The sequence below is a fragment of the Musca domestica genome, unplaced genomic scaffold, assembly GCF_030504385.1.
Source record: "Musca domestica strain aabys unplaced genomic scaffold, Musca_domestica.polishedcontigs.V.1.1 12, whole genome shotgun sequence".
NCBI classification, from domain to species: Eukaryota; Metazoa; Arthropoda; class Insecta; order Diptera; family Muscidae; genus Musca; species Musca domestica.
The window spans coordinates 8,264,081-8,287,655 of record NW_026712155.1 but is presented as its reverse complement, the minus strand read 5'-3'; the positions used below and the strand labels follow the sequence as shown (position 1 = coordinate 8,287,655).

The 23,575-nt window shown below is 39.8% G+C and overlaps 1 protein-coding gene and 1 long non-coding RNA gene across 2 annotated transcripts in view; both read right to left on the bottom strand.

The window, feature by feature from the left end:
- The window catches only part of LOC131800637 (uncharacterized), a 207,739-nt gene that overhangs the window by 16,707 nt on the left and 167,457 nt on the right, over window positions 1–23,575 (bottom strand). The gene's annotated exons all lie outside the window — the stretch shown is intronic.
- Window positions 7,679–9,010, bottom strand: LOC101901536 (enhancer of split mbeta protein). The gene has a single exon (XM_005187128.4). It carries the CDS (start codon window positions 8,558–8,560, stop codon window positions 7,910–7,912), a length of 651 nt encoding a protein of 216 aa, XP_005187185.1. The 5' UTR covers window positions 8,561–9,010; the 3' UTR covers window positions 7,679–7,909.

The following is a 23,575-nucleotide window of genomic DNA, read 5'->3' as shown; positions in this document are numbered from 1 at the left end:
TTAGGGATATTCGATAAAGGTGGATGAGATGTTTATGTTCATATCTTCGGATACGGGTTGGGGACTCATGATATTATCCTTAGGGAACGGGTGTCCACTGTAGAGATACTTGGAAGAATATGTCTAGGTCGTCTTGATCGTCTATCCATTCGGGAAAAGCTATCCAGGTCTTCTGATGGATAAGGATGCCATCAGGTTTGGCAACTCATTGTTGTTATGCTCGGGGGCTGTCTGTCTGGGCCTACACAAATGGATCGGAGCTCGTTTGGGTTCCGGCACCTGCGGAACAACGAGCCGAGGCACCCCTAATTAGAGCCAGTTCAAAAAAGTATTAACTGCTAACAATTCAGTTAGTCGGAATACAGAAAATAATTCAGAAAATCACTAACTACCCTTTTTCAAGGCCCCCGGCAATACCGAGTCTTGTCTTATCGTAACTCAAACCGAACTCAATGAGAATTATTTACCTCATGCTGTAAACGGCATGTAGCCGAAAACTGCGACCAACCAATACTGGGCAGATTGTTTGACTCTGTTACCATTGTTGACGTCACATGTTCCTGTAGTTCCATATTCCATATTCTGCTGATCCTTAAACAAATCTATGAAAAAATCCACGTTTACAGTTCTGGTAGTCTTTAAAATTTTTTTTTAAAAATACACGTGTATAGCTTTGCAGGTCCTTCAAGAAATTTATTAAAAAAAATTAACGTTTATAGCTCGCAGGTTTTTTAAAAATTAATTAATAAAAAACCACGTATATAGCTCCGCTAGGCCTTGAAAAAAAGGTTGTTAAAAATCTACGTTAGCTTTGCTTGTCCTTCAACAAATTTATTAAAAAATTGACGTTTATAGCTCTGCAGGTCCTTCAATAAATGTATTAAAAAAACCACGTTTATAGCTCTGCAGGTCCTTCAATAAATTTATTAAAAAAACCACGTTTATAGCTCTGTAGGTCCTTTAAGAAATTAGTTTAAAAATCCACGTTTATAGCTCTGCAGGTCCTTTAAGAAATTAGTTTAAAAATCCACGTTTATAGCTCTGCAGATCCTTTAAGAAATTAGTTTAAAAATCCACGTTTATAGCTCTGCAGGTCCTTTAAGAAATTAGTTTAAAAATCCACGTTTATAGCTCTGCAGGTCCTTTAAGAAATTAGTTTAAAAATCCACGTTTATAGCTCTGCAGGTCCTTGAAAAAATTGTTTAAAAATCCACGTTTATAGCTCTGCAGGTCCTTGAAAAAATGGTTTAAAAAATGCACGTGTAAAGCTCTGCAGATCCTTGTCCTTCAATAAATTTATTTAAAAATGTTTAAAAATCCAAGTCTATAGTGCTGGTAGTTCTTGAAAAAAAATTGTTTAAAAATTCTGGTAGTTCTTCAAAAAAATTGTTTAAAAACTCCACGTTAATAGCTCTGGTAGTCTTTTAACAAAAATCCACGTCAATAGCTCGGGTTGTCCTTGAAAAAATTGTTTAAAAAATCCACGTTAATAGCTCTGGAAGTCCTTGAAAAAAAAATTGTTTAAAAAGTCAATCTTTATGGCTCTGCTAGTCCTTGAAAAAATTACGTTCCAAAATCCACGTTTACGACTCTGAGAATCCTTTAACAAAATTGTTTAAAAACTCTAAATTTATAGCTCAGCTAGTCCTTGAAAAAAATAGTTTAAAAAATCCACATATATAGCTCTGCAGGTCCGGTAACAAATTTTTTTAAAAAGTCCCCGGCAGGTCCTTGAAAAAATTTGTGTAAAAAAATCCAGGTTTATAGCCCTTGTCAACAAGTCAAAGTTTTTAGTTCGACAGGTCCTTAAAATTTTTTTTGTAAAAAAATCCAGGTTTATAGCCCTAGTACTTCTTCAAATTTTTTTTGTAAAAAAACCAGGTTTATAGCCCTGGTAGTCCTTCAAAAAATTTTGTTTGAAAATTTAAGTTCAAAACTATGCAGATCCTTGAAAATAATATATAAATAAATCCTAATATGTAGCTCTGGGCATCCTTGAAAAAATTGTTTAAAGGATCCACGTCTAAAGCTTTGGTAGGCCTTGAAAAAAACTGTTTAAAAAATCCACGTTTATAGATCTGGAGGTCCTTGAAAACAATTCTATCAAAAATCCACGTTTTTTTTTGGCTCTGAAGATCCTTGAAAAAATCTCTTTTAAAATCCACGTTTATATTTTTGCCAATTCTTTAAATTCTCGAATATAAATTTAGATCCTTGAAAAATTTCGATTTTAATTCCCCTCCACACTACTGTGCCGGTTCGTGTTAACAACAACAATAACAGCAATATCGAAAACATACCGTATGATGATGGAGTAGTTTTGAACGGTCACACGGTCGTTCAAATTGGACAGACATGGACGGCAACAACAACAACAGAAAATATATGCCCAGCTAAACTGCTGTTCGGGATGTACAAAGTCTTTAGCTGTTTTTTTTTATTATTACTAAATCCGGTTTAGTGGAACCTTTGCCGTGTTTTTTTTTTTTCGTCATCATCATCATCAACGGACCTCTCCCTACCTCCCTGCCAACTTCAAACCTTTAAGAAGTTAAATGTGAGTGTGTTTGTGTGCGTTTGGGTTTCCAAGATGACTTTGTTTCTCTTTGAGCCCAAAAAGAGAAAGAGGGTTGTGGAGGTTCGACGTTGGGCCTCAGCAGCTACGTTTTGTAAATATGGGATGCTGTTACATGACAATGAATGGCACACGCTCAATATGCCACTGGGATTGGATTGGATGGAGATGGGATGGCGGCACAATGCCTCTTGCTATGATATGGGATGCCATGGGTTGTTTGGTAGGTTGCAATGGGTTTGGGCTTGTGCTTGGCTGACTGTTTGACTTAGTTTTATTGATGTTGCAGCGGCGCATGGCTGGCTGCATCACGGGTTTGCATTCGAAATCAATGTTGAATGCTGCCTCCTCGTCTCCCCCCTCTTCCCTATGTTGCGGGATATGTTAATGTCTGTTACCAAGTGGAGATGGTCTTAATGTTATTGTGGTTTTATTGTTGTTGTTGTATTCAAATTGTTTTAAATCAGAATTTCCACAAAAAGGCAGTAACAACAACATTGTCATCAAGCCGAGGTTTATCGCTTGCCCAATCATCATTTCTGAGGAAGCTTCTGCCGCCCAGTGATAATGAAGATGGACATGGTGTTCATGATGATGATGGTGGTAGTGGTGGTGGTGGTAACATAATTAAAATGATCAATGATCTTCATTATCACATTCATTATTTGACATAATTACCATCATCATCATCATCGTCGTTGTTGTCGTCATCATTATCCGCATTTGGGGAAGGCATGGGAACCAAATCCCAGCCATCATCATTCAAATGCTTGGATAATCATATTAAAGTCTTGGCACGACATTTGATAGTCCGGGGTTTGTTTTTTTTTTTTGTAGTGATATTGTATCCGGTATCCGGCCAAGACCATGAATATGTATGCAAGGCAGGGAAGTAATGCATCCCACCCAATTCCACACACTCACACACAAAAAGGCGATCAATCTTCTTAATTTCCTCATTTCCAATGATGAGAAGAAATTATCTTTGAAAGTTCCGCCAATCAAAGTTAACATGGGAAAATACACATAGGGTGGGGGATAGGCCTACCCCAAGTTTATTTTCGTCTTCTTTTTTTCCGATTTAATTAACCAACAACAAGTTGACCAGCTGACTCAGTTGTCTCGGTTAGTCAGGTTAGAAACACAAACATTGGCCATCGATAATTCCGTATCTCCGTCGATCACTGATTAGAACCGATGATTCACGAACTTAACGATCACCAGATACGTCATCAATTCTACTACGTCGTTGATAATTAAAAAAAAACATACGTTATTTTGGGTATTATCTCCGGTGGACTTTATTTCAAATTCTGACGCAATAAAAAACTACTTTTCTGATAACGAACTTTGGATTTTGGTTTAGGGGCGGCTGAAAATCGCCGGTATGAGAAATCGTAGTTGCCGTTCAGTGGATGGGGGGCTTGTCGGGCAAAGTATTTGAAATATGTGGGTCAAAATACAAATAATTTTGTTGTTACGGGTTTTTAGAGGGGAAAAATATTAAAAAAAATCCCCCGTTTATAGTTTCGAGGGGTTTTCATGGAAAAGAATAAATCACAGAATATAAAATAAAATCATAAAATATGATCTTCGCCTGGGCAAGGCAAAATTCGAAAAAAACCCACGAATATTTTTTTTGGTAGTTCTTTGGAAAAAACTCCACAAAATAATGCTTTGATTGTACTGCGGAAAAAAATTGCCAAAAAAAATAAAAAAGTCAAAAACACAAAATTTTTGTTGAATTCCGATGTTTTTAGGGTCCTGGGTAAATCGTCTATAAAAATTCACTTCTTTAACGATTATAGTTGGTCCCGATAATAGTATTGTTGAAAAAAAACTTAAATAAAAGGGTCCTTTAAAATTTTTTTTAAAAAATACACATGGAAAAATCTTCATTAAAAAATTTGGATTTAACTCTTATGATCCTGAAAACAATTATCCTTTAAAATGTAGTAGTCCCTGCAAAAACAAATTTAAATATCCACGTCTATAACTCTCAAGTTTCATGAAAAAATCTTCTCTATAAAAATCATGTTTATAACTCTGATGGTCCTCGCATAAAATATGAAAAAATCCATGTTTATAGCCCTGGTAGTCCTTGAAAATTTGTTTTTCACAAGAAATTTTTTCTTTAAAAAATCTATTTTTGAAAAAATTTTTGTCCAGTACCATGAGAGTTACAAATTATTATTATTTTTGCAAAATAAAAAAAAAACCGAAAAATTAGCTCTAAAGGTTAAAAAATCTGTAAAATCCATGTTTACAGTTGGTCCTGAAAAAAAGATATTTTAAAAATGCAACACGCTTAAAAAAATCGGTAGAAAATCCACTTTACAGCTCTGACGGACTTGGAAATAATTTTCTTTAAAAAAATTTCGATTTTTAACTGCCTTGATCCTGGAAAATATATTCTTTCAAAATCCACACATATAGCGCTGATGGTCCTTAAAACCCCTATTTTAAAAAACCCAAAAATTATCCCCCATTTCTTCTTAAAAAAATTAGAGATCTGATGGATCTCTAACAAAGATATTTTAAAAATGCAACACGCTTAAAAAATCGGTAGAAAATCCACTTTACAGCTCTGACGGACTTGGAAATAATCTTCTTTAAAAAAATATCGATTTTTAAATATATTCTTTCAAAATCCACACATATAGCGCTGATGGTCCTTAAAACCCCTATTTTAAAAAAACCCACAACTTATCCCCCATTTCTTCTTAAAAAAAATTAGAGATCTGATGGTCTCGCAAAGAAAAATTAACAAATCCATGTTCATAGCAACGATGATCCATGGAAACATCTTCTTTGAAATATCCATGTCTATAGCTCTGGCAGTCCTTGAAAAAAATCTTTACAAAATTCTGATTTATACCCCGATTGTAATGGGAAAATGTCCTTCAAAAAATCCACATTTATAAGTGTGATGGTAACAGCAAAAAGGTTTAAAATATCCACATTTATAGCTCTGATGGTCCTTAAAAAAATTTATAAATCTAAAATACTTTACAATTTTTTTTAATTCTTGTGTTTAGCTCTGATGATCCTTGAAACTATCTTCTTTAAAAAATCCATGTTTAGAGATCTGGTAGTCGTTGAAAAAAATCTTTACAAAATTCTGATTTATACCCCGACTGTCCTGGGAAAAATCCACATTTATAAGTCTGATGGTAATAGGAAAAAAGGTTTCAAATATCCACATTTATAGCTCTGATGGTCCTTAAAACAACATTTATAGATCTAAAATACTTTTCAATTTTTTTTTTTAATTCATGTGTTTAGCTCTGATGATCTTCGAAAATATCTTCTTTAAAAAATCCATGTTTAGAGATCTGGTAGTCCTTAATTTTTTATACCCTCATCCATGTGGCTACAGAGGGTTTATATCATTTGATACGGCCAAAACGTGCCTCATCGAAATAGCGGTTTTAGACCCTAGGTCTTTTTGGACCAAATCCGTTTCAGGACACTTGAAGTCGATCTTGCGATGTCCGTCCGTCATCGCAATATTATTGTCAAACTTAGATCGTGTTCGGAGATGGGCAATATCGGTCCACTCCTTCTGATAATTCCCCCACAAAAAGTCAACATTTTCCAAGAAAATAATTTTCTATACAGAAAGGGAAAGGATAATCCGATTAAATATAAATGTTCGATTTTCTTGTAATTTTGCCCATTCCAATTTTTGTTTCTGTATTAGATGAAGTATGCAAAATGGAATACTTCGGTCTACTATATCTGGCACCTAACACACAATTTAATTTAAAATGTTCACATATCTCATATAAAGTGAAAGAATTATTCGATATTGGCCAATCCTGGCACGTCGCAATATTTATATCATAGTTATTTAGCTCCGATACGAAATGGTCAATATTGGCCCATTCCTTCCAAACCTACTCCATAGAGGGTCAATCGTTTGAACAATCATAACAGAAGTCAAAATATATTTAAATAATCGAACATTGGCTGAGGGTATACATATGTCGGCGAAACCGAGTGATACTTTTTAATATGTTTCATTCTCAAGAGGTGTTATTATTCTTCGCCGTGGCAAAAATAAATAGGATTTTAGATGCCAAAATATGACCTACTCTCCCCATACCTATAAGGTGATTCATCCTGATTGTACGATTTTGCGTCGCTTGCGGTTAGGGTCTTAATTGTGTGCCCATTGTCCAGCCATTAAAAGTTAGAGTAACAAAAATCTATTTAGGTTTGCAGAGGTTTAGGTTTTTTTATCTATTAATCCTCCTCGTTCTTTTATGACAGATAGTATTTTCCCAAGAAGACCAGCCACCCTTAGCATTTTGGACATATGACATGTCGGGAAGATAATTTGGGTTCCAGTGGCAAAGTTAATTATTTTTAAACAATCTTATGAAGAAATAGAATGACTGTACGATTATGGGCTTCGGGGAGTTCGGTTGTTGGCCTCAATGGACTATAAGCAGAAGTTCAGAGGTAAAATATATTCCTTTGATATCCTTCATTCTTATGGATGATTAATCATAACTGTAATTATTTTAAAGAGGTACGAGACGAGGTGTACAATGTAGGAAGACTTTAATTTCGTTCAGCTGTTCTCTAGTCTAGCCTCATGGAGAAGCACATACGGATTAAGGATGTAGGTCAATGAATCTTCATTTTTCCCTAAGACATTTATGGGTTTTCCACAAGGCAGGCTATTATTCTTCTTTAAAACATAGGTCCCCATATTTTTCAGATTTCATTATACCCTTCCCCTGACCCATACTTTTTGTCTGTAGATGATTCATCAATTCGATAAGGATTTTTTTTTAAATCGAGAGCAGTTTTCAATTCCCAAAATCCCCAAAATATATTCTGCCGCCCTTTTCTGAACCCAAATAAATAGAGACAAATTATTTCCAATTAATTTCAATTATTTTTATTTTTCTTCTTTTTTTTTAAATCGAGAGAAGTTTCCAATTCCCTAAATCCCTAAAATATATTCTTCCGCCACTTTTCTGAACCCAAAAAAATCAAGACAAAAGATTTCCAATTAATTTCAATTATTTTTATTTTTCTTCTTTTTTTTTCAATTCTTAAAACTAAGTTTTTTTTTTTCAAATTTCTTTTAGCCCAGTTTCGATACTGGGGCCTCCGAACAACTTTTCCAGTTGTTTCTTCATTTTTTATCCTTTTTGCTAATTCTCTGCAAAAAACTGCTTCCATTGAGTGCGCGAGATAGTGAGACTGATGGCTTTCGAAGGCTTCCAAACCTTGTGCCGTGTTTTGCAACTTTAACGAAATGTTTCAATGTTTGAGACCGGTGCCGGTGCTTCGCACCTTATTGCCACTGTCGAACATTCACCATGGACGCCACATGGAACCCGAGTCACTGGGTGCTGGACTGCAGGTACCACTTTCACTGCTGCCACATTCAGATGGAGGTGGGGTGATGAGTGCAGGAGGTTCGGGACTGCCGCACAAGGAGGTGTTGGCCGACAGCTGGGTTTGTCCAGCAGCCACCATGGATTGGAAATGACTACCGGGGGATGCAACATGTCCAGCAGCGCTGGGTACAACTCCCAAAGGTGCCACGGCAGTGGGTACAATAACTTGCAAATAATTGAGACGATGACCCAAATGACTCATCAACTGGGTACCCAAGTCCACACTGACTCCCGGAACGGTGGCCAATGTTTTGGAAACCTCATTGGCTGCATGAATATAACCGGCCCGGAAACTTTCCGCAATGGTCAGTTTGGTGTCCTGATTGCCGTTCAGACGCAATTGCTTTTGGGCCCGTAACTTCTTCATGTGCTCCACGGTCAATTCCAAAATATCGGCCTTTTCGAGGCGGGTAATGTGTTCACCCTCCTGGGTCAGGCACTCAACCATGATATCCTTGAGCTCGTCCAGACACTTGTTGATGCGGGCACGGCGTTTGCGCTCCAACATGGGCTTCATCACCTTGCGGTATTGATAGGTTTTGGACATTTCCATTTCTAAGACCATATTTTCTTTTTTGGGTTGGGGGGTGTTAATTAAATCCAATAAAATCGGCGATAATCCACAGTTATGATTGTTGAGTTGGGAGATTCTGCTCTGAAGTTTGTGTGGCTCACAATATCCAGGCGGAACGATGTGTTCACTTGGTGGTTTAACTTTGAAATGATTCACAAACTTTTCTCACCGGCCTTTTTATAAGAAACGGCAGCAGCTGAGTGAGGGCTGGCTGCGATCAACGCTGAGTACTTCCCATGCAGCCAGGCGAGAACGAGACATTGTGTGCGTATTTGCGAGCATGGTCCGCACACACACAAACACACACATACCCAACGCTGCAGAGAAAGAGCAGCGTACCCACCGCTATGCTCTCTCCTGGCCATGACTTGCCGGCCTGTGAATTTACGTCAGACCCCTTGTGCCCGCACGCAGAGAATATTTTTTATCAGCACCACCACCACCACTACCACACCAGCAACAAAAACACACCAACTCACTCCATTCCGCTCCGCTCCGCCACGAAAAATTCAACCTAAAAGAAAATCAACAGCAACAACAGCCCCTGCATTCATAAACATACAAACATGCACAACAATACAACAAACGACCATGCCCCCTCCCCCTGCTCCTCGCCACTCACCCCAACCAAGCAAACCAAACAAACAAGTCAAGACTTAAGTTGTGATTGTTATACCGTGGGAAACTATTCTGTAGTCGATTTCTCACGACTAGCTGACTGCCTGACTGGCTGGGTTTATTGGATGGTTGCCTGAATGGTTTAGATTGCGCTATGTCTTGTGGTGTTGTTGTTGTTGCTGTTTGACTGGATAGCTGGATGGCTGGCTGGCTGTCTTGGCTTGCTGCCTGCCTAACTGCCGTACTTGATTATTTCTTAAAGTCTTCGCTGTCGTTGTCTTCGTCCCCATAATACTGTTGTTGTTGTCGTTGCTGCTATTATTATTATTTGTCTGGCAGTTTGTCGTTCAGTCGGTCAGGTCAGTCAATTTCTTGGCTTGTGTGGCTGGCAATAAGTAGTGTCTTAATGCCCGCCGCCAGCATGACTGTACGATTGGGGTCTTTGCAGTTTGTTATGGCTTTTTTTGCTGGTTCGTGTTACAGCACGAGGTCGGATATTGGGAAGGTACCGATTCGTTTGGGTTAAAAGCCATCCTAGTCTAGGCTTGGCGAGCGTCGCACGTGCGACATAATTGAATTGAAGGGCAAACGAATTGAGATCTTCTTCTCATAGAAGAGCAGAGGAGATTTTCATAGAATAGCAGAGATGCTCTTTCCATAGAAGATCAGAGAGGCTATTTCCATAGAAGAGCAGAGGAGCTCTTCACATAGAGCTGATGCTCTTTTCATAGAAGGGCTGAGGCTCTTCTCATAGAAGAGCAGAGACCCTTCTCTGTGAGAAGAGCTGCTGCAAAGCTGCAACCTATCCTTTCATAGAGGAGCTATTGGTCCTCTAATAGAGGAGCAACTGGTCCTCACATAAAGGAGCAATTGCTCTTCTCGTCGAGGAGCTAGTGGTCCTCTGGTAGAACAGGAAAGCCCTTCTCATAAAAGAACAATGGTCCTCTCGTAGAGGAGCAACTGGTCCTCTCGTAGAGGAGCAACTGGTCCTCTCATAGAGGAGCAACTGGTCCTCTCATAGAGGAGCAACTGGTCCTCTCATAGAGGAGCAACTGGTCCTCTCATAGAGGAGCAACTGGTCCTCTCATAGAGGAGCAACTGGTCCTCTCATAGAGGAGCAACTGGTCCTCTCATAGAGGAGCAACTGGTCCTCTCATAGAGGAGCAACTGGTCCTCTCATAGAGGAGCAACTGGTCCTCTCATAGAGGAGCAACTGCTCTTCTCGTAGAAGAGCTATTGGTCCTCTCATAGAGGAGCAACTGCTCTTCTCGTAGAAGAGCTATTGGTCCTCTCATAGAGGAGCAACTGCTCTTCTCGTAGAAGAGCTATTGGTCCTCTCATAGAGGACCAATAGCTCTATTGGCCCTCCTATAGAGGAGCAAGTGCTCTTCTCGTAAAAGAGCTATTGGCCCTCCTATAGAGGAGCAAGTGCTCTTCTCGTAGAAGAGCTATTGGTCCTCTCATAGAGGAGCAACTGCTCTTCCTGTAGAAGAGCTATTGGTCCTCTCATAGAGGAGCAAATGCTCTTCTCATAGAAGACCATCTGTCTTTCCATTTCAATCGACATTTAAAACGAAAACCCCCTTCCCAATACCCCCGCCCAATGCTGTGCCACTACAGCTACAGCATGAGGCAAAATAAAAAAGGCTGAATATATAGAGGCCGCCTCCAAGCACATGCCTTCCATCCGCGTATAGCGATAAATGGATCTTGTGTGTATAGCTCTTGCTGCTACTATTGTAGTTGTTGGTGTTGTTGCTCTTGTTGATTTTTATTGCTCCGTTTTGGGCTGTTGTTGAGGCTATTAAGACAGGCTTTCTGGGTGACGATGACGACGACAACAACATCGACGATGTTGTTGTACTGTGTTGCCGGCATAATGTTATTGCTGTCGTTGTGGTTGTTGTTGTTGTTGTTGCTGCTGATTGCCTTACAGTCAGTCAACAAAACACATTGGACTGTTATCGTTGGACATGGGGCCTTGTTCTGCTGCCGCGGTTCGAAGTCTGTGAACCCCGTTTTTTTTTTTTTCGTTGATTTGATTCGACCGTTTTTTTGCAGCGCATTGTAAACTTTGACTGCAGTAGCTTGAAATCATCATCGTCATGTGTGTGTGTATTTGTAGTGGTGTGTGTCTGTCTGTATGTTTTGGCTAGTATATGGCACGATTTATAATTGAGGAATCGTCATCGCAGTTTAATGCCTTATAGATCATTTGTGGATCGTGCCGCAGTCAACAAATGTTATAACGACCATTCAAGGAGGCGAACGATGCATGGCCAGCATTGCTGGACACAAAGGACGAATGGAAGGTTGGAATTCAGGTTTAACTTGGGGGCCTTTTCACGGATTTTATTTTAATTTAATCGAAGAAAATGGAACATTGAGAGGCGCTGAAAATGCTCAGAGGCAAGAAGTTACAAAAAATGCATCTTTCTTATAATCCTCTAAGGGAACAATAGGATATGGTAGGACTTATACGATATAAGGATAAGTAAGTTATATAAAAAGCGACTTGATCGAAACCCGCATCGCAATGGCCGAAAAATGGCTCGTGAGCTGAAGATATCGCAATATTCCATTCGGCAAATATTGAAAAATTAGCTCGGGGTAAAACCATTGAAATTAAAAAAAGTGCAAGAACTTACACCGCAACAGAAAGAAAAAAGACTTTAAGGAGCTAAAGAGTTGCTTCGCTTGGCCGAAAGTGGTGAAGTGCCGAATTTGGTTTTCTCCGTTGAGAAAACATTCGTTGTTCAGCAGTTTATAAACAAGCATAATGATCGTTTTTACTTGCCAAGGAGATCAGCTGAAAATGTGCACCTTCGGTTGGCCACCAGAACTCAAGCGCCGGCCATTGTTATGGTGTTTGCCGCCATAACAGCCAATGGTCGCTCTCCACTCGTATTAATCGATCGTGGCATCAGAATAAATGCCGAATATTATGGCGAAAATATTCTGGAGGGTGTATTAAAGCCTTGGGCACGCAAACATTTTGGCCAGAGACCTTGGACAATCCAACTGGACTCAGCAATATCGCACTCAGCACGCGCCACCCAAGAATGGTTACAAAATTAGGTTCCTCGCTTCATTTCCAGCGCCACCAATGGCCACCAAAATCTCCGAATACCAATCCGTTGGACTATGGTGTCTGGAGTATTTTGGAAAGCAAGGTTGGCACTAGAAAAATACCAAAGTATCGATCACCTCAAGCAAGTGATTCGCCGGGAATGGCCAAAATACCGCAGAGCAACATTCGGGCAGCGTGTGACGGTTTCATTGGCTGTTTGAAGGCCATAATTCATGCCAATGGTGACCAATTCGAACAAATCTAAAGTTATTCTAAAATTTGCTGCCATTTCCGACATTTAAAAAAAAAAAATACAAGTAAAAAAACATTAAGTTCGGTCGGGCCAAACTTTTAATACCCTCCACCTTAGGGTAAAAGAAACATTAGAAGAAATGTGGCAAAAACCATTAAAATGCCCAATATCGGGAGGTGCCGTTATATGGGGGCTACACCAAAACGTGGACCTACACATGCAATGTTTCGCCAAAGGAGCTAGAACCCATTATGACCTAGAAATACCAATTTTCAGACAAATCCGTGAAAAAATGTGGCAAAAACCATTAAAATGCCCAATATCGGGAGGTACCTTTACATAGGGGCTATACCAAAACGTGGACCTATACATGCCATGTTTTGCCACACGTACATGGACCCGTTATGACCTACAAATACCAATTTTCAAACAAATCAGTCAAAAAATATGGCAAAAATAATCAAAATACCGAATACCGGGAGGTACCGTTTTATGGGGACTATATCAGAACGTGGACCGATATATCTTATTTTCAATACCAACAATCCTAGACTCAACACAAATTGCTCTGCTAAATTTTGGCGCTCTACGTCAAATAATATGGGCTGTATCGTGATTTCAACAGACAGGCAGACAGACGGACATCGTTAAATCGACTACGAATTTTATGCTGATTATGAATATATATACTTTATGGGGTCTACGACGAATATTTAAGGATGTTACAAACGGAATGACAAAGTTAATATAACCTCCTTTCCAAGGTGGAGGGTACAAATATAATTTAAAAAAATTTGAAAATTGTGCAGTGTAACGTTATTGCAGTTTTTTTATCTCACCCTGTATGATCCAAGTAAGATATTTATAGTTATTTTACCGACAGAAAAATATCCTCATGACAGCCTTTATATATTCATATAAACGACCCATATGCGACCCAAAGATAGGATTTGGCTCTAGTTTGAAATCGGCTTTTATTGTGATGGGTAAATTTTGGACAAAATCTAAAAGGGTGGAATAACTTTTCAGGGTCGTAGAGGTTCCAGAGCTGTTGATATTTGAAAAATTGTAGTACTATATTTCGGAATATCTTGTGGTATCCTTGATTCCTAGCTTTTCTTGTATTAATTAATGGGGTTGCTGTCCATAAAAAGTGTCACCATAGGTCCTTTCTAAATTAAAATCGGTTAATAGTTCTGCTACAGATAGAAATGCAATTATGGACCAAACATTAAACAAGCTCATAATTTTGAATCCTGAGCCTCTGTGAAATATCACTCCAATGCTCCTGTTCTAAGACAAGACACATCTGATAGATGAAGGACTCAAAACTTCTCTTCCATTGAGTCCTTGGCCACAAACGAAGACCTAAAATACTTATGTAACAATTGACACAAAGTGATTGAGAATTATTCCTTGTAAGTTATCATTAGATTTGATTGTAATACGGCAATTACTTTGTAATTCATGCCAACTCGACAATGGCTATTGGTAATAATATTTTAAAGTTGCTGGGAGTGGGAAGACTTTTTGGCGATCTTCTATTTGCGGGATTTCTTTGGGATTTATGGAAGTCCAACTACAAATGGCCAAACATACCTTCCATAAAGAGAGAGAGGGGTTTTTGTATGGGAACTCTTTCCTAACTCAACTGAATATTCTGAATTTAACCGCCGCCAAAAACAAAATCTCTTGGCAATTTATTTCCCAGCATTACGAGAGAAATTCATGGAATTCTATAACAAATAAGAGCTCATTTCTAGTGAAAAAAAGAAGGAGAAAAGAACACACCAAGCCTTCTCCATTTATTGCATACCAATGGCATTCAAAATTTCTTCACATCCTTGGGGCATTTCCTGTCGACGTCGTTCTGGGCAGCTTTTTTGGTTTTTATGTCTTTTTTTTTCCTGGACTCAGAGAGTTCCACGGGAGGTTGGTTGGCGGCTTGGTTCCATTTGGCTCCAGCAGCAGAATCTAAGCGTATTGAATTTCACAATAGCGCATGTCTGCACGTTCATTTCATTTCATTATGAATCATCCTCTCTCCTTGGAAAGGCAAAAGTTGTTCAGTTGCAGAAAAATAGCGCATACAACAACCATACACACACGCAAACACACAGCCAGTTATCATAACTGCCCATCAACGCCACTAGCACGCGCGGATGTCATTTCACTCTTTTCGCACGTTACACACACTCAACGACAAGCCATCGCCATCGCCGTCGTAGTCGTAGTCTCCATCATAGTCAAGAAAATCCAATGGCATCGCATCGTCAAACCACAAAAGGCCTGCCAGCTATGCCACAGCCAACGGCCACAATTTTAGCCTCCACCGAAAGAGACCCGCTGAACCGTTGCCGCCAACTAAACCCCTCAGTTGACTATCATTATAATGACCAGTTGTCGAAACGCCAGACCGACCGACAAATCGACGATCGACAAACTAACCAACATAAAATCGCACATTTGCTGGGAACGGAGATGGATGTTGGAGACTGGCATGAGGCGAATAGATGGACGGACAGACAAACTGCCAGCCATACAAACACCAGTGTTTCAAAGCATTCACATAGATCTTTGCGCTGGGGATCCATTGACAGTGGCTACAGATGGCTGCTGGAATCTGGATTGAAGTTATTTTGGAATGGCGAGAGAGAAAACTTTTTGAAAATCTGTTATCTGTAGGAAAACCTCACACAATAACAAAGATGAGAGAATATAAGAGAGGCCCCCTAAAAGTATGCAAAAAATATGGGATTTTAGTTTTGCATATATTTCTTAGTGAATGTTTGAACCAGCGCGATATTGGATATGTCGTTTTGATATTAGCTGCGACAAGAACCATATGATCTCCTATCGGCCTTCAATGCAGGGAAGACCCGCTATCAGTCCTCTATGGATAGAAGACCTCCCAGCGGTCTTTTATAGATGGAAGACTTGCTATCGGTCTTCTATAGATAGAAGACCTGCTGTCGGTCTTCTATGGATAGAAGACCTCCTATCGGTCTTCTATGGATAGAAGACCTCCTATCGGTCTTCTATGGATAGAAGACCTCCTATCGGTCTTCTATGGATAGAAGACCTCCTATCGGTCTTTTATAGATAGAAGACCTCCTATCGGTCTTCTATAGGTAGAAGACCTCCTGTCGGTCTCCTAAAGATAGAAGACCTGATACCGGTCTTCTATAGATAAAAGACCTGCTATTGATCTTCTTTGGATAGAAGACCTTCCATCGGTCTTCAATAGATAGAAGACCTCCTGTCGGTCTCCTAAAGATAGAAGGCCTGATACCGGTCTTCTATAGATAGAAGACCTTCTATTGATCTTCTTTGGATAGAAGACCTTCCATCGGTCTTCTAGGGATATAAGACCTCCCATCGGTCTTCTAGAGATTGAAGACCTCCCATCAGTCTTCTAGAGATTGAAGATCTCCTATCGGTCTTCTAAGCATAGAAGACCTCCCATCGTCTTCTAGGGATTAAAGATCTCCTATCGTCTTCTAGAGATTGAAGATCTCCTATGGTCTTTGAGGAATAGGTGGCCTCTTATCGATCTTGTAGAGAGAAAAGACTTTCTATGAATCTTCTATAGATAAAAGGCCGGCTATCTCTCTTCTATGGATGGAAGACCACCTATCGGTCATCTGCGAAAAGAAGGAGGGGTTCTTTCCTATCCCTAGAAGACCAATCGGTCTTCTATAAAAAAGAAGACCTCCTATCGGTATTCTATGACCTCAAATCGGCCTTCTATGAAAAAGAAGACCACCTATCGGTCTTCTAGGGTTAGAAGACCTCCAATCGGTCTCCTAGGGAAAGAAGTCCGACCTCCTATCGGTCTTCTATGGATAGAAGACCTTCGATCGGTCTTCTGTGGATAGAAGATCTTCGATCGGTCTTCTGTGGATTGAAGACCTCCTATCGGTCTTCTATGGATAGAAGAACTCCTATGGATTTTCTGCGAATAGAAGACAACGTATCGGTCTTCTATGGGTGGAAGACCTCCATTCCATCTTCTTTGGATAGAAGACCTCCAATCGGTCTCTTAGGGATAGAAGACCGACCTCCTATCAGTCTTCTGTGGATAGAAGACCTTCGATCTTCTATAGATAGAAGGCTGCTATCGCTCTTCTATGTATGGAAGACCTCCTATCGGTGATCTGTGAAAAGAAGGTCTTCTTTTCTATACCTAGAAGACCTTCTATGAAAAATAAGCCCTCCTATCGGCCTTTTATCAAAAAGAAGACCTCCTATCGATCTTCTAAGGTTGGAAGACCTCCAATCGGTCTTCTGTGGATAGAGGCCTCCCTTCGGTCTTCTATGGATAGAGGACCTCATATGGGTTTTCTGTGAATAGAAGACAACGTATCGGTCTTCTATGGGTGGAAGACCTCCAATCCATCTTCTATGGATAGAAGACCTGCAATCGGTCTCCTAGGGATAGAAGACCGACCTCCTATCAGTTTTCTGTGGATAGAAGACCTTCCATCGGTCTTCTATGGATAGAGGACCTCCCTTCGGTCTTCTATGGATGGAGGACCTCCCGAAGAGGTCCGAAGAGACCGATCTATGGATAGAAGACCTCCTATGCGTTTTCTGTAAATAGAAGACAACGTATCGGTCTTCTATGAAGAGTTCCTATAGGTATTCTATGGGTGGAAGACCTCGTATCATTCTTTTATGGGTGTAAGACCTCCAATCCATCTTCTTTGGATAGAAGACTCCCTATCGTTCTTCTAGGGATAGAAGACTTCCTATCGATCTTCCATGGCTACAAGACCTCCTATCGGTTTTCTATGAATAGAAGACCTTCTATCGCTCTTCTATGGAATAACAAACCTTCCATTAGTCCTCCATTTGCAGGAACTCCATATGTTTCGTTGTTGATTATTTTGTTTAAAAATTCGTTGTGCTTTCCCCAACCCATGGCTGACCTCTTTTCAAATTACCGCAAAACAATTTTGCCCATATCTCGTGAATTATCGCCTCGACGTTGCACCACTGGTGATAATTCTAGAAAATTTATTCACCTTTTGTTTCGAAACCACAGTACACTGACCGATTGCCGTGGCTAAGTAGAAATTCACATAAAACAGCCATGGCAAAAGCAACAGCAACGACAACCACGATAAAGCATTATCTCTGTGCGGTTGTTGTTGTTGCCCCCCCTTCTTCCTCCCTACCTCCTACTTTGCCGGTTATAATGATCGCATTATAAATGAAGTAGTTGTGTTGTCGGTTTAATTCCAAGTACACGGGTTCGAATGAACGACCGACCGACGGACGGACAGATCGTCGCAGCGATCGCGACCGACTCAATGCTTTCATCATTCATGCAGCCCATGAAACCGTGGGAAACAAACTCGTGCCAGTCGCCAGTTTATTGCTGTCAAATATTATCTTGATGCCAAGCAAACGCGGTGGGGCCACAAGCGACCGACATACATAAAGATCCACGGCACAAACAAGCAAACACACTGAACACACACACACATACATACAGCGAGAAGTCAACGAGTGGGGGTACAACGGTAGCAACGAATTTCGTTGGATGGTGTTGTTGGCTTGTGTTTTGGAGAACTGAGTGCCGCCTGTCTCTGGGTCTCCTCGGTTCTGTGCCTCTTTTTAAGTGGGGTTGGCTGGCTATGTGGCTGCCAACCACGTCCGTGAATGGGGTTTTTTGTTTCACATGCGACTGTGTGTGTGTGGAACTGTGTGAATGAGCTCCACGAACTTGCCGCCGCCTGCAGTTCGAATTGCTGTCGTCGACAACGCTAACACATGTATCCAACGCGAACATGGACAGATCACAGAACTAATCACGGCTAGGCTAAAAAACCCTGCTTCTCGCCAGTGGGGGTGGTTGCGGGGGAAGAATGTGGGTAGGGGGATTTTGGGTTGATGGATTCTTGTGCGCTCCCTCAAGTTCAGCAGCATTGGCTTGTGTTTGATGCCATCCATTTACTTAGGGCAACGGGCATGGCAGCTAGATTCAAAGTGTGGGAACTTATTTTGGGTTTTTTGCTGTTCTTTGCATGGTGAAGTGGGGGGAGAGGGGGTATTCATTTTAAAATGAAATCGAAACAAATCGTTACAGTCATCCTCATCATCATAATTTCTGTCACTTAGACGGGGGCTTTGTTCTGTTGATTTTGGATTTTTTGGTTCCATGTGTGTTTGCTAATGCCTGAAATTGTTTACATCTGCATGTGGCTGTTCTCAGGGTGGGGGATTTAGAGCTTAGGTTCCCTCCCTATTCATGGAAATTCTCATGAATCTCATGAAACCAATAATGACAATGTGATTAGACATTCTTCGAAGAAAAGTGTTAGGAATTGGGTAGGTGTTAATATTCGTGGGATCGTAGTTGGATATGGGTGAATTAGTCTGGAATTCCTTTTTCCAAACCCTCTCTTCTATGGGAAAACGGAGAATAATGGTTATAAAGCCAACATTGCGGACCAAGGACACAGAGTCCATGAAGCGTGTATTTTTAAAGAATTATTCTGAAGGACGCAGAGGCCAAGAAGCATGGATTTTGAAATAATTTTTGAAAAGGACTCAGCGGCTAAGAACCGGGGATTTTTAAAGAATTACTCAGAAGGACCCCAAGGCTAAGAACCGGGGATTTTTAAAGAATTACTCAGAAGGACCCCAAGGCCAAGAAGCGTTGATTTTTAAGGAATTACTCAGAAGGACTCAGAGGCCAAGAAGCGGAGATTTTTATAGAATTATTCAGATGGACCCACAGACCAAGAAGTGTGGATTCTTAAAGAATTATTCAGAAGGACTCAGAGGTCAAGAAACGTGGATTCTTAAATAAATTTTAAAAGGACCCAGAGGCCCAAAAACTTGGATTTTTAAAGAATTTTTTAAAGGACCCAGAGGCCCAAAAGCGTTGATTTTTAAAGAATTTTTCAAAAGAACCCAAAGGCCAAGAAGAATTATTTACAAGGACCCAGATGCCAAGAAGCATGGATTTTTAAAGATTTTTCAAAAGGACCAAAGGCTGAATTTTTAAATAATTTTTCAACAGGACCCTAAGGTCAAGAAGCGTGGATTTTTAAAGAATTATTCAGAAGGACCCCAAGGCCAAGAAGCGTTGAGGCCAAGAAGCGTGGATTTTTAAAGAATTATTCAAAAGTACCCGGAGGTTAAAGAGCATGGATTTTTAAAGAATTATTCAAAAATACCCGGAGGTTAAACATCATGGATTTTTTAAACAATTTTTTACAATGATCCGGAGGCCATAAAGCGTGGATTATTAAAGGATTTTTCAAATCCCAAGAAGCGTGGATTTTTAAAGGATTTTACAGAGCCCAAGAAGCGTGGATTTTTTAAGGATCTCTCAGAGCCCAAGAAGCGTGGATTTTTTAAGGATCTCTCAGAGCCCAAGAAGCGTGGATTATTAAAGGATTTTTTAGAGCCCAAAAATCGTGAATTTTTAAAGGATTTTTCAGAGCCCAAGAATCGTGAATTTTTAAAGGATTTTTCAGAGCCCAAGAAGCGTGGATTATTAAAGGATTTTTCAGAGCCCAAGAAGCGTGTATTATTAAATGATTTTTCAGAGCCCAAGAAGCGTGGATTATTAAAGGATTTTTCAGAGCCCAAGAAATGTGGATTATTAAAGGATTTTTCAGAGACCACGAATCGTGGATTTTTAGAGGATTTTTCAGAGCACAAGAATCGTGGATTTTTAAAGAATATTTCAGAAGGACCCAGAGGCCAAGAAGCGTGGATTTTGAAACAATTTTTTACAAGGACGCAGAAGCCAAGAAGCGTGGATTTTGAAACAATTTTTTACAAGGACTCAGGGGCCAAGATGCGAGGATTTAAAAAAAAAAAATTACAAGGACCCAGGAGCCAAAATGCGTGGGATTTTGAAACAATTTTTTACAAGGATCCAGAAGCCAAAATTCGTGGAATTTTAAAGAAATTTTCAAAAGGACGCAGAAGCTAAGAAGGCCTTCTTTCTATAGAATATGAAGCCATAGATGTTTCTAGTTGCCCATGTCGTGAAACTATCAATTTGAAATCTTAATCGATGTCACTTAGCGACATTTCATTGTCTCCAAATAATTTGTCAAAATAAATCAAGTTTCAAATTTTTATAATCTTCTTAATCTCAAGTTAATCTCTCCAATACCCTGACATAAGATGCTATGTCATCAACATGGTAATCGACGGTAACACTTCGACTTCGACAGCGGCAGCAGCCTTAACGGCTGCGATGATCATCGATCATCGTAATAAAAAAGCTATGCCGTCATAAATTAGTTAAATTTAACGCTAAGATAGGGTTTTTTTTACTTCGGAATCGGTTCCTTTGTTGTATATTGGTTTGATGCTGTCCCATGGCTGTGTTTGTGAGTGTGTGTCCGGCAATAATCACCATTTTCGGCTATGGTTTTTTGTAACAATCAATTTAAGTGTTTTCGATTCCAAAAAACTCAAACACACACGATTTTGTATTTCTTGGAAAAGAAGAAGACGACAAAGAGTGTCATTCAAATATTTTTGTCAATTTTTAACTGTAGAGGGTTATTGGAGGAGGTCTTCTTTAGAAAGAAGATTTTAAGGTGGCATTCTTTGATTATAAGAATCTTCTATGAGGAAAGCCGTTAGTATGTCTTCTTTTTTAGAAGAATTCAGGATGTTTCCACAGGAGACCATTAGTAGAAATTCCTTAAATAAAAGAACTTATTCAGAAGAGCATTAGAAGGTCTTCTTTCTATAGAATTTATTCAGGATGCCTTCTTTTCACAGAAGACCGTCTATAGAAGACCTTGATAAGGTCTACTTTCCAAAGAAGAACATCAGGAGGCATTCGTTTTTTAATTGAAGTCTCTCACGAGGAGAAGACTTTTAAGGAGTGTCCTTCCCATGCTTTCTACAGAAGACCTTCAGAAGGACTTTTTGATAGAGAGTATGGTCTGGACGTCTTCTGACTACAGAAGACAGCCCGGAGGTCTTATGGATATAGAAGACCGTCAGAAGGTATTCTTTCCATAGAAGACCGTCAGGAGGTCTTCTGGCTATAGAAGGCCGTTAGAAAATCTTCTGTCTATAGAAGGCCGTCAGGAGGTCTTCTGGGTACAGAAGACCGTCAGGAGGTCTTTTGACTATAGAAGAATGCCCGGAGGTTTTCTGTCTATAGAAGACTTCTGGCTACAGATGGCCGTCAGTATGAGTTCTTTTTCCCATAGAAGACCGTCAGGAAGTCTTTTTTTCATAGAAGACCGTCAGAAAGTATTCTTGCTATAGAAGACCTTCATAAGGTCTTTTAGCTGTAGAAGACCTTCAGAAGGTCTGCTTTTTATAGAAGACCTTCACGAGGTCTAAATTCAATAAAAGGCGTTCAGAAGGTATTCTTCCTGTAGAAGATCTTCAGGAGGTCTTCTTCTCATAGAAGGCCGTAAGGAGATCTTCATAGAAGACCGTCAAGAGGTATTTTTGCTAGAATACCGTCTAGAGGGCTTCTGGCTATAGAATACGGTCTGGAGGGCTTCTGGCTATGGAATACCTTCAGGAAGAATTTTTTAACATGGTTTTTCTATAGAAGACCGTCAGGAGATCTTCTGGCTATAGATCACTTTCAGGAGGACTATTTTTTATAGAAGACCTTCAGGAGGTCTTCTTGCAATAGAACACACACGATTTCGTTTTTTTTTTTTTTTTTGGAAAAAAAGAAGACTACAAAGAGTGTCATTCAAATATTTTTGTCAATTTTTAACTGTAGAGGGTTATTGGAGGAGGTCTTCTTTAGAAAGAAGATTTTAAGGTGGCATTCTTTGATTATAAGAATCTTCTATGAGGAAAGCCGTTAGTATGTCTTCTTTTTTTAGAAGAATTCAGGATGTTTCCACAGGAGACCATTAGTAGAAATTCCTTAAATAAAAGAACTTATTCAGAAGAGCATTAGAAGGTCTTCTTTCTATAGAATTTATTCAGGATGCCTTCTTTTCACAGAAGACCGTCTATAGAAGACCTTGATAAGGTCTACTTTCCAAAGAAGAACATCAGGAGGCATTCGTTTTTTAATTGAAGTCTCTCACGAGGAGAAGACTTTTAAGGAGTGTCCTACCCATGCTTTCTACAGAAGACCTTCAGAAGGACTTTTTGATAGAGAGTATGGTCTGGACGTCTTCTGACTACAGAAGACAGTCCGGAGGTCTTATGGATATAGAAGACCGTCAGAAGGTATTCTTTCCATAGAAGACCGTCAGGAGGTCTTCTGGCTATAGAAGGCCGTCAGGAGGTCTTCTGGCTATAGAAGGCCGTTAGAAAATCTTCTGTCTATAGAAGGCCGTCAGGAGGTCTTCTGGGTACAGAAGACCGTCAGAAGGTCTTTTGACTATAGAAGAATGCCCGGAGGTTTTCTGTCTATAGAAGACTTCTGGCTACAGATGGCCGTCAGTATGAGTTCTTTTTCCCATAGAAGACCGGAAGTCTTTTTTTCATAGAAGACCGTCAGAAAGTATTCTTGCTATAGAAGACCTTCATAAGGTCTTTTAGCTGTAGAAGACCTTCAGAAGGTCTGCTTTTTATAGAAGACCTTCACGAGGTCTAAATTCAATAAAAGGCGTTCAGAAGGTATTCTTCCTGTAGAAGATCTTCAGGAGGTCTTCTTCTCATAGAAGGCCGTAAGGAGATCTTCATAGAAGACCGTCAAGAGGTATTTTTGCTAGAATACCGTCTAGAGGGCTTCTGGCTATAGAATACGGTCTGGAGGGCTTCTGGCTATGGAATACCTTCAGGAAGAATTTTTTAACATGGTTTTTCTATAGAAGACCGTCAGGAGATCTTCTGGCTATAGATCACTTTCAGGAGGACTATTTTTTATAGAAGACCTTCAGGAGGTCTTCTTGCAATAGAAGGCCTTTGGGAGATGTTCTTTTCCCAGAACACTCAGATCCTCTCTTTTGGTTTCGAGATCTTTACAGTAGTGTTTTTTAATAGAAGATCTTCAGGAGGAAACTTTGTTAGGTATCCTGCCTATAGAAGTTCTTTTGGAGGTCTTCTGGCTGTAGAAGGCTTTATGTGTAGAAAACCTCTTTAGAAGATATTT